Below are 12,500 nucleotides of genomic sequence, written 5' to 3' on the forward strand. Positions count from 1 at the left end.
ACTTGAATTAGAACTAGTTAATCCAGCTGCCTCTTCCTCCGTTGTTGTGACTTTTTGAGGGATGCACCGACAGAGAGGAGGAGGAGGATAATGAGATTAGATCCAATCAAAGTGAGACAAGGTCATAGCTCAGTCTTTCCTTAGACACATACACAAACAAAAACACATTCAGACATACACACATTCACCACGTCACACATGCTCTCAGAAACACACCTACACACACACACACACACACACACACACAAGGATTTACAAACAATGAAACCCAAGGGGGAGCCTCCCCACCTCGCCATCACTCTTGTTCTATTTCTCTGCAGAGCCTCCTCTTGCTTTGTTTCCTTAATGCTGCTCTAAGCCCATCTTAACAGGGAAATGGTGCAGAACAAATCCTAAGCAGGAGTTGACAGGGTGGGATAAGAGACTACTGACGTTCCTCTGCTACTGACATGGGAAGTTATGGGGGACAATTTGTACAGACAGGAATCATGTCTTAAGGTGTCAATATTTTGAAACATCCAGGATTTTAAAAATGCTCAGGTGGTGCTGATCTGTATCACAGAAAAATCTGATATCGCAAAAATCAAATGTTCAGCCTTTTCAACAGCGGCAGTACCATACAAACACTAATGTGCATGTAAGAATGGCCCTTCAAGTCAAACCTCGTGATATTGTAATGAAATTATTACTTTCTTTGGCTGAGGCCGAGACATCCTATAAACAACAAACCTTTTGCGGATGAAGACAGCCTTTCCAAGATGAGACATCAACAATTTGAGATACATGCCTTTACATGCTCACCAGAGGCAAACTCAAAAGGACAGTATCAAAAAGCAGCTGAAGAATCTCTGTGAAAAGCTTGAGTGTATATGCCAACGCTTCGTTTACTCGCCGTCTTCCACCTCTGTGCAATACTCCTCGTTTCTAACCCCGTGTATCAGAACGGTGGACCTCTAAAGGGCACTACATGGGCTGAGAAGTTATCAGCGGTAGCATGGCTAGCTGGTGTCTTGATACTCACATAAGGCGTGGGAGCTGGTGAGCAGCAGCGATAGCAGCAGAGTGGCGACGGGCAGCAGGAGTGGCAAGGAGAGGTGAGGAGCACCGCCGTCGGCCATCTTGGCTCCGGTAGGGAGGGGGGACGGGGGGCAGGGAGGGGCGGGGCGGGACTGATCTTTGACCCGGCCGGTAGAGCCGAGGCCCCGACTGTGCAGGGAAGGTTGGGGTCTTCACACAGGACGGCTTGGCACTCTGCAAAGGAAAAAAGAGAAGGAAAATTAGGCTTTCGATAAAAACACAGACTAGGGCACTGAGCCTGTCACAACATCATTTACACATAAATGGAAGTGATAGGGTGGAAGCAAAGTGTCACGCAGCCCAAACCCTGTAACCTCCCAATCTCTCAACCAGCGTCATCTCACATCCCTTAATTAGCAGGGGAGTCACTGTTTTCTGTCTTTTTTTTTTCTTTCCTAATCACAGGATCTTGTCGTTATTTGCTTATCTCATTGCCTTGCAATTACACAGACACCCTGATACACAGACACCCTGATATCCCAGGCACCGTCTCTTTGTTTTAGTCAAATTGCCATTAATCCTCCAAGCTGCACAAAAGGGCTAGGCACGCCTCCTACCTCACACACACACCTACACACACACACACACACAATTTTTTTTCTCTCATTGATATGTCTGGCGCAGCATACACCCACCACCAAGTGGTTATACATACTCTTTAATTAAAAAAGACGTGAATAAAGACACAAGGAAAGAAAGAAGTGAGCGATCCATGACACAAATGTAATGAGTTTGTCAATTTCTTGACAAAAGCAATGTCTGTGTCAGCAATCAAGCTGTAAACACAAAACTGTTCCTTCTCGTGGGACCCAGATGTCAGGAGCCAGGTCCAAGCACCTCTGTCAACATCTGATCTGCTTTAGTGTCCTTGTGCAAGACACTAAACTCCTCTCAGCTACAGGGATGCTACTACTCAGCTGAGCCCACTGGAGGGGTGAGGGTGACTCTCTGGAAGTGAGATTAATTACCTGCACACTGGGTGGTTAACAGGGTACTATACAGTACAAACTGTGCAGACAGTGTGCAGTTAATTTCAGATGCCCTAAAGCAGGGCAACCTAAAGGTTGAGGTGATATTCTGTCTGTGCAGTTTTACGGTTTGGATCCACGAAACAGCCACTATTAAACTATCTCTGAATACTTCAGAATATCCTCATCTGCTTACCTGCAAGTTTTTTTTTGACAAGAGAGTCAATGGCTGAAATGTGAAATTAAAATAGCATTAAAAATAGACTGACAGTTACAATTTCATCATGATTTAGATGCAATCATGATCAGAAGTACGTGAGACAGACAACTTTACAGGCAAATGATTCCAATGGAATAGAGGAATATATAGTCATAATATAAACTACTTCACTAACACCATTACCTATATATAAATACACATTAATGTAAATAGTATAATTTCATGTGGAGCAGAAATGAAGGCAACTTTGACGAACCCACTATCATGGTCAACAACAGTGCTAGCAGGCAAGACAACCACAGCTAATTGCGGCGTAACCGAGCACCTCAGACAGCAGGCGGATACAAGCCCCGCCCTTCACAGCTACTGGACCAGGCTCCTCAACTGCTGAGGTGAAACAGACAAGACACACGCTGCAGCAGCAGGCACGCTTAAAATAAAACCACAAACGCATGCAGCAAACCCATTTTATGACACACGCACGCATACAAAAACACAAAGGGATAGATCAACAATAGGTCCTTTATGGCGACGAAAAAAAAAGAGTGGGTGTGTTTTAGAAGCTCACCTCATCTTTCAACACAATACTATACACACACAACCAACATGTGTGTCCTTACTTGTTTTTTTTTCTCCCCCCTTTTTCCCTTTCCTGCAGGGCAGGTGATGTCACTGGTGAGAACTGAGGGAAATACAGACACAGGAATAGAGAGAGAGTGGTGGAGTATCAAATTATCTACAGACCTGTGAATGATGCCCCTATTGTTCTGACTGTAAACATTGGTGGGGGCAGAGGGAATCTTGCCATGCCTGTAGGGAATTACTCTATCTATCCTGACACAGTGCCTAAGTTATGATTTGTGGCCCTCCCTTTAGGGCACGGTTTTTTATCTCCACCTCTGGTTGCTATACAAACTTCACAACACAATTACAACAGCTATTGTTGTTGAACGGCCTTGCCCAACATGACCTAAGGACAAGTGTGTGCTCCAGTTTAACCACAGACACTGTCTACATAGCTCAACACTGACTTTTCTGAAGTGTAAATAATAATAAAAATAGGACTAGATAAAGAAGTTTGACTGAAAGATATAAATGTCTCCATATATTCTTTATTGATCCCTGACGGATTGTGGAAGCTAAAATATCATCAAAGCAAACTTGTAACCTTGCTATTAGCACCTCCATGGGAAAACCTGTCAACTCTTGCAAAAAACAAATTCACCACTTTGCCTTTAAAAATGGGCAGCATTGCAGAGAGGCCAATCAATTGATAAACCATTACCTCAGCTGCTTCCACATTACAGGCTGTGATTGAGAGGAAACTACTAATGGTCATGTTTTGAGGATTTCAATGTGACGAGGACAACCGCAACAATTGACTAGTTTCTCGGGGAAATCAAGGTAATTAGGAATAGTTAGTAATTCTAATTATTTTTGCTTTCACAAGACAAGCATTGGAAAAGTAAAAGCACTACAAACTCATTTGCCACTGGTGGCAACAGTTAGTTAATACTGTTAGATCGTTGACCTTTGTAATGAGGGGGAAATTATTATTAGCAGCAATCTTGTGACAACAGAGCCGCATTATCAAGTTCTCACTGGCATCGTTTTCATTTCAAGTGTATTATCAAGTTGCCCTACAGTGAAGTACCTAACTTACAACTAGCAAGTGTCCAGTGCAGCTGTACAGAGGTTGTGTGACACCAAGTTGAGTCTATTTGTCCCAGAAGTTGGTCCACCCAACCATATTTAAAAGGTAAGTGAATAATGGAATTACGTTGATCAGTTGATAGCCATCATTCAGTATTTGTTAATATGTAAGTCATAAGCATTTATGAGACAAAATGATCACAAGGCTTTTGACCATCCGGTGGAATTCACAGCTTTGAGCATATTCATGTGAAGAAATGCAATAAGTGCTGCTCATCTTTTTGTTTCAGACTGACAGCCTTACTGTGAACGTCTGTCCATTAGATTCTAGGTTATTCCCACTGATGGGCAATGAATTTGAAGCGAGAACTTATTTTCATATTTAATCTGGCCGTGACTTCAAATATTAACCAGTCGCCAGGCTTCAGTAATTACAGCCAATATGGCAGCACAATTTCCACTGAGTAGTGGCAGTCACTGGCTATCAGCAACTCTCACTTTGACATGGTCAAGCTTTAAATTCAGCTCCTTTCCCCATGCAATATTGATACTAATGCATTTGATTACCGAGATTGAGAAAGGCAGCGAAGGGAAAGGGGAAACGGGAACACCTATGCAAACACACACACACACACACACGCGCGCGCGTTACAATGGGCCGAGAAACATTTAAAAAAAAGTGAATGAAGGTACACTCACATAAATACGTATATTTTTCGAGAACCATGAGAGCCGTTTCTGTCCACTCATGTTCACTGTACTGTTAAAAATGGTTTACACACACACACACACACACACACACAGCAAAGATGTGAAGTTGTATTAACAAGGAGAAAAACAACTATGACCTGAGGGAGTACATTAATAATCCCTTTTATGAGGTGAACAGTAAGCTCACTTCACACACACAGTTAAAAAGCCCTCAGTTTGGTTGGGCTTGATCATCAAAACAGTGTGTTTGATGTCTAGAACTTCAAAAAGAATATTATTTCTGTGTTTGTCTCGTCCCCCCAAAAAAAGTTGGTCTTTCTGCAAGAGTATGGTTTCATGCATTGTTTGGTTTCTAGAATGGGTGTGTCAACAACAACTTTTTGGCTCCAGGACTCTGACAGGCCCTGTTTACAGTAAGTCCTAAACCTTCTAGCTTAAGCAGCTAATGTGAGCAAAATATCCAGCCAAGGAGAAGTATCATTAACTAGTATTTCTATAAAAGGGCACACAGGTCATGTAAAATGAGCTGAGAGCTATATAGGTCAATTTATTCAAATAGGAACATTATTTACACAAAAAAAAGGCCACTAATGACATAGCATCAGTGATCTTCTTCAACAAAAGCCTGGCCACGGTCTTTAAGTGACTCTAAAATACCACTAATGCCATGTCTTAACTCATTTTTAAATCAAATAAGGTAGTAATTACTTTAAAGTATGTGAGTGTTTGTGTCAAAGAGAAGTGCAGTCTAGTCACATAGCTCACATAAAACGGCTGATAGAAATACCACAGCATAAAGTTCCAGACAACCTGAGAAATGCACATCCATCTGCACCAAGCGGCTATAATGTTGCATTAAGCAGATAATGCTACACTTGCCACTTTGATCAACTACGTTAGATAACCGTAGAAAAATCCATATTATCTATCTGCATGCTTATTCTTGTCAGCATTGCTTACTTTGGTTTGACCAGCTGATGGCTTTGGCTAACTGTGAGTCACTAGCTGAGCTGCTGCTGCGTGAAGACGGAGAACCTGAAACTTTAGAGGGGGGACTTGAAACAGTTCGTACCACCAAGATAAGGAGATTAAGAAGAATTATAATAATAATAATGTGTGAATTTGAACATGTTTTGGTAACGTATATATCACAGGAATGGCATATAAACTCTCTTTATCATTGATTTTTGATTTAAAAGAGAACGAAGGTGATGCAGTAGACGATTGATATAAAAAATAAGCCATTCAATTGTGCTCTTTTCTGTTGTAAGACGATGGAAAAATACTAATTTTCAAGCGAATACTGCGTTTTTCATGGCCCTCTTTCAACTCTGCTGTTTATGTTCAGCCTTCAGCCGCTGTCTCTCCCTCTGCAGGCTTTTACCTTGGATTAAGTTTTTACGTATCAGCTCAGAGTTACGGGCTTTTACATCAACCAGTTTACTGCCTTTCATTGATTCCTACCCTACAGAAGGACCCCAACACACCAATGTAAGATGCAGGTCCTTTTAGTGAGTCAGTGTGGGTCCATGTGTGTTATGATGAGGCTCTTTCTATGTGTTGCATAGGTCATTGTTTGTGCTTGTGCATTTGTGCCTCTGTGAACAATTTGTGTGTTTGTGTGCATATATTTATCAGTTTTTATTTATACATGTATGAGACATGTACATGTATTTATGTGTGCATAAATATGTACATATAGACTAGTCCTTTATATTTGCATATGTGTCCAGTTGATTTCTGGGTTTTGCATTTGTATGTGTGCATTTGGTGTATAGGTATGTGATGATTTAGAGGGAACTTATTTATGTGCCTCTACATTTTTTGTACGTGTCTTTGTAAGAAGCAGATATATATACCGAGACACACACACACACACACACACACCCCAACCTCAGCTATAAAACAAGTCTACAGCAACCATCTGTTTTTCACCACGCTGAAATCCTAACAGTATTGATTCCATGCGTCATTGGTAAGGTCTCTCTCGTTCTCTCTCTACCAGTGTAGCTTTCTACTTGAGAATATTGGCTACATGTTGAGGCAAAAATCGACCATAAGAAAAAACAACAACAATACAGGGAAAACCCAACCTGGTGTACACTGTCCTGTGATACCCTAAAGCTATGTACTATATACGGTGAACGGCAGAGAGAGTGTGAGGTATATGTGTGTGTGTGTGTGTGTGTGTGTGTGTGTGTGTGTGTGTGTGTGTGTGTGTGTGCGTGTGTGAAGGAAGGTGTGTTTAGCTTCTAAATTTATCCCCCCGATCAAACTAGTCATCCTTCAAATCCTCCATCTCTGGTTTCTTTTTCTCCATCTAACCCCCTCCCCTAATCTCCCTCATTTCCTCTCTCTCCTTCCCTTTCCTTCTCAAACTCATGCATACTAAACTATGCTTGCGTTGCAGATGTTTGGTAGGGAATCACATGAATTTGCATGGAACTGCAGGACTATTATGTAAATGCACCCAGTGTGTATCTACCTCCCAGCTTCACTCCTTTGTTGCCAGTCTCTCCATCCTGAGAGATGCACGTCATAGCGATTTCAAAACAAGGCACACCTGTCCTTCGTGTAGGGGAGCCCCAGTGGAAAGAGCATACGGGGGGGAGAAAAAACACACCCGTACGTGTTGCAAGATATCGTCTGCAACATTCACTTTTTAAACGTGTAACTTTGTTTTACACGAAACGCAACAGTAGAATACACTACACTCATGCGACAGGTAAGGTGTACAGAGACCAGAGCCAAAGTGACGACTGTTTCTGTGACAATGCATGTCTGATATATTAGGTACAGAAAGGGTGGGATGATGCCATTATCATATGAATTAAAGTTCAAAAAACTGAGTCACTAATAGTCCCAATTATATGTAATTTCAGAGTCTGACGTACATGTAACTCACATTTCTTTGATCTTACTAACAGAAGAGAAGTATTTTGCGTTATGGCAATGCATGAGCATTTCTTTTGGCCTAAAGTGAAGGTTGTTTGCACAGGTAGGGAGAGCTGCGCTGCCGTGACCTCATTAAGAGATTGCAGAACGCCCTGCCATAGCAACGTGTCCTTGGAGTAGCTTTCCCATGAGCCTTTGCCCTCAACTGTTCCCAACCTCTCGGACCCAGAAATGGTGCTTGACACCTCAGAGACACCTTGTGTCGGCCATCTGCTGTCCCCCTGGGAGCACCATAACCTTTCTCGGGGATTTTATGAGCATTTTGAGCTGCAGTTTGCCTTCCTTCAGGAGATTTTGCTGCAAAAAACTGCTGATATTATTTTATTTTTTTTACTTAGTAGTCAACTTTTCTTGTGAAAAGAGTGTTGACACGAAAATATAGCATTTTATAAGGGTCATTTTTAAAGTTATGAGTCAGCCCAAAACTCAAAATTGGTGTTCTGTGATGTTGTCTGTTCAATGTTCAGGCCGCCTTCATAGCTGTCGGGAAAAATTATGAAAATGACTGTTGTGTGAGCCCATCTCCGAAAGGAAATGGAGGTTTACAAAAAAGATTTGAGATGAAATTACCAGAATCCCACTGAATCTTCAACCTTTTGTTTTTCTCCAGGTGTTGGCCGGAGTTCGATCGGCGGGAAATGGGTTTACTCTGAGCATTATGAGGCGGCACTGTCCTTCCGATAAACACCCAGGGCTGTGAGGCTTTTAGCTGAAATCCACCTCAGTTGAGGTTGAGTGCACAGCAGCAAGCATCGGGGTCGTGCAGTGGGAGCGAACAGACTGGCAGCTGGGAGGCTCGGGCGGAAAACTGACCTCCTAAATGCGGACTTTATTGCACAGCCAATTTGTTCAACACAGAGGGGGGGACACAGTATCTATCTCCTGTGTAACCTTGCCACGTTGTGACGTTATCCCCACACAAACACACACACACACACACACACACACACACACACACACACACACACACACACACACAAAGAGGAACACTCGTTTTTATTTTCTGCCCCTCCTGGTCTGTCGCACTAGCCGCTAGGCTCCGTAACGACCAAAGGTTACAGGTGGCGCTGTCTGTAATGGCCGTCCCCTCGGTTTGGAAGAGTCTGGAAAGGGCCGCTACATATCATATACAGGGGAGGCATTTAATTATAGGACAGAGTATAGCTCACACTTGGAAGGGAGGTGAGACAGAGGGTGTGAGACAGTCAAAGGGGGCAGTTAGATGGGGATGCGGTGTGTCTGTGTACAAGAGAGATTGTGGTGGTAAGAAGAACTGGGTATAGGAGCGGTGACACCATTTTCTGGCCCTCTGCCAATAGAGTCTGACAGGCATTTCACCGACTGGCCCGAGGCTTGAAGGCCCTTTAAAGATTGCCATGGAAGTGGGGAAAGAAGAAGTTTTTTAAGGGCGGCTGGGACACTCGGGGAAGAACGCTGCATTTTCATTCTGGAAATGGGATGCGGATGGGTTGGAATGAGATTATTCTAAGTGATTGACGAGGAGGCGGAGGAGGGAAAGACTGGCAGTCCAGGGTGTTTGGAAAATGTCTCCAAAAACTCCTCTGTGTAATTGGCAGGGCTCACCGTGAAACATTTGCTGTGTGGTTTGAGAAGTTTCATTTCCAAGATGAGATATATAAACCAATTTGAAAAACGGTGACACCTACAGAACAAAATGACTGCTGGCAAAATTCACAACTGAGTGAAACTGGACCTATCTTTTGGCCCTTTGCTTTAAAAAAGTTTAAAAATCTAAATGAACTGAATTAATACAGAAAATGAACATTGAGGGTGATCTTTTTAAAAGTGGAGGGGAACAAGGGAGCTCAGTGTAATAACTTGGTGCTTGTCGTGTAAAAATAAGAAAATGATGTGTGCTAAAGAGGAACGTAACCACGGAATTCTAGCATTCTAGCATATGCATTATAAATTCAGCGTGGCAGATGATTAGAGAAGAATATTCTACCACAAAGCCATCAAGGGCATGTGACAGATAGCGAGTCTTTATTTTTCCGCTTAATATAATGGAAGTTGAAAAAACACCGTTGCAAATGCGAGAAATAAATCCGGCATTATTTGAAAAATCATCTGCTGACTCACCCGTGCACCCGTCTAGTCATGCAGTATCTATGGGCCTGATAGACCTTTGCTCTTAGATAGTTAATACTGGATATCTGACTCTGCTTTGGCAGTGATCATTCAGTTACACATAATATGAGCCTCCACCCTACGCTGAAGCAGGGCTGCTTTTTCATGGCTCATATCTAAGGCTCCTTTTGTCCTGGCAGCTTTTTGATTAATCCTGTATCTGTCATAAGACTGGGAAAGAGATAGACACACACAAACTAGCACATTCACAAATAAAAGTTGGCAACACACACACACTCTGATACACACACAAACAAACACTTGAATACACAAGGGGAACTCTATTAGCTCTGTTGATAACAACCTCTCTCTTCATCAAGGGTGGTCATCTTTTTCAGGCTCCTTTCTTTTTTACAGGGAATTAATTGAAAATGGAGTTAATCCTGGTAATTTGCCTCCGAAACTGGGCCAAAGCCCATCAGCTGGCTAAATAGTATTTAGTAACCTTGCTGTGGTAGTCTGAGTTTTCTAAGATTTAGCTTTTTCCATGTGTGATTGGAAAAGGTAGCATTTTAATTTGCACTACTTTGTGCTATTATCCGACTATTGACTAAAAGAAGCAGTGAACACGGAAAACCATTGATCGACAAATCTACATTCCGACCACCATCAAGCCAGCGAGTGCTGCACCAGACATATGCGACGCCACTTGGGAGTGTTGCTTACACGTGATACTTCAGTCAGTGTGTCTCTGCACTAATTTTCCAAATGACATTAAATTGCTGCATTTTCACTGCGCTTGATTGAAGTGACTGGATCTGATTATACGGTAGAGCGAAGATAAACACGCTACCATAGCAATTAGCGTTGTGCAACTCCATGTGCAGCAGGCTGCGGTTGGAACCTGTTTGGGTTGGAGGTTAGAGGAGTGTCTGTACCCCTGTCAATAACACAGCATTGTGAAAAGCAGAGACAGATGGCAAGGTTGACCCACACTCTGTCTTGCTGCCTGTCAGTCCACCCATCATGTGTCCCACCACCAGCACTACCACTGAAAGCCTGGGAGAGACAACTGTCTTTTAAAACCACTTTACAAAAGAACCACGAAACAGACAGCAGCAAATGGGACTCAGGACTTTCCACTTAAGACCCAAACCCAGCTTTCCAATATGGTGTGGTACAGCAAACCAGACGATCAATGAAAAAAAAGACAGACGGAACAAAAGAGACACTTATTTTACACGACATACAAAGACAAGTAAAGTAGAGATCACTAAAATACATCTTTATAAGAAAAGGATTTGAGTAACTTCTTATAAGGGGGAATACAATTTTCCCATCAACATTGCATTTTAATGCCAAAATGTATTTGTGGAGCCTCCGGACTGTAGCATTTCCCACAAAACCGTCCCTTGTTTCTAGATAACCATCAGACAGCGAAGTGTGAGAAGTCCTATGTTCTCTGGCCGCCCATGGAGGCTCAAGCCGCCTCATGTGACCTGTTGGGCATTTAGCTAGTGGTTGGCAGATGCTGTATGGGTGGGAGGGGGGGAATTCAGTGGGAGGTAATAATGTGGCATGATCCATATTAATGTATTCCTCCGCAGTAAACTGTTGAAACACAGAGCCAGTGTTGTGAACTGGCCTTATTTCCCGCCCACCCACCAGAATAAAGAGTTTGTTTGTGTGGCAGACAGAAGGTTATTGGGGACGGCGGTTACGCGCATGGGCAAAAGCCAGGGGAACAGCGGCGATGATGAACATGACGGGGTTCTACCAAACCTGCTCACACACACACACACACACACACACACACACTTAGTACATAAGAAAAGTCACTTTCAGTGGCCACACATGTATGGCCTCCTCGATGCGTGTTCAATGCTTCGCTCTCTCACATTCACGTCCGTGTGTCTACAAAGTCAGCAATCGCTCATTTGAGTACCCCTCCTCTGACCCTTTCACTCCGAACAATGACCCTCTGCCACCACCATCTTTTGAAACCCCCACTACACCCCGCCACTCTGTGTGCCGTCGACTTGAGAGTAGATTTCAGAGGGCCCAGGGAGGGATGGGAGTCGAGGGGGGTTGTTGGGGTCAAAGGCGAGAGGTCACACAGCTGGTAAACCTCTTTAAATCCTCCTTTTTCTTTTTTACACCACAGATTCCTTCACAGCAGGGTACCGCTCGCTACAGCCATCCATCCCTGCCTGATTTAACTCTGAGCATGTGTATGAGGAGATTCTTTACATCTAATATGTGTGTGTGTGTGTGTGTGTATGAGTCTTACGCACGCTATGGGAGGCATATAAAATGTCATATTTTTAGGGGACTACAGAACCCAAAAGCAAATTTATTCTGCGAGTCGCCATGGTGGTGGATGGGGGGATACCGGGTTTGTTTATCTTTCTGCCTGCAGTACCCATGCAGACTTTAAGGGGTGGTAGAGTGTGTGTGTGTGTGTGTGTGTGTGTGTGTGTGTGTGTGTTGGGGAGGGGGCTTTTAAGTCCTGCAACTAATGCATAAACAAGACCCCTTTTCTCTCAGGCTCACTGTCTTTTATTTCCTCTGTGTGTTTGTCATTTTCCACACCCATGCTGCGTATTATTGTGCTGTGTGCCACGCTGCACGAACTGAGGGAGAGAGAGAGGGGAGAGACAGAACATATGTGCACATGCAACCGCACATATGGAGCGTGGCAGTGGCTGACAAGAAGGAAAAAGAGAGGAAGGCGGAGAGAGCTCATTTACCTGCATAATCACAAAGTAAGAGAGAAAACACACGAGTGAGAGGGAGACACCGTCACACACACACACACACACACACAC

The 12,500-nt window shown here is 43.3% G+C and overlaps 1 protein-coding gene across 11 annotated transcripts in view; it reads right to left on the minus strand.

The window, feature by feature from the left end:
* ptprsa (protein tyrosine phosphatase receptor type Sa) overlaps positions 1 to 12,500 on the minus strand; it is a 235,439-nt gene that overhangs the window by 134,253 nt on the left and 88,686 nt on the right. For all 11 annotated transcript variants that reach the window (XM_068707525.1, XM_068707523.1, XM_068707524.1 and 8 more), the window contains one exon: positions 1,022 to 1,251. In XM_068707525.1, coding sequence (XP_068563626.1) covers positions 1,022 to 1,118 — 97 coding nt within the window. In that variant the 5' untranslated portion in view covers positions 1,119 to 1,251. The remainder of the gene's footprint in view (positions 1 to 1,021; positions 1,252 to 12,500) is intronic.

This window comes from Cebidichthys violaceus, unplaced genomic scaffold, assembly GCF_023349555.1.
Source record: "Cebidichthys violaceus isolate CVI_PGR_0920_01 unplaced genomic scaffold, fCebVio1.0.p SCAF_13, whole genome shotgun sequence".
In the NCBI taxonomy this organism is placed as follows: domain Eukaryota; kingdom Metazoa; phylum Chordata; class Actinopteri; order Perciformes; family Stichaeidae; genus Cebidichthys; species Cebidichthys violaceus.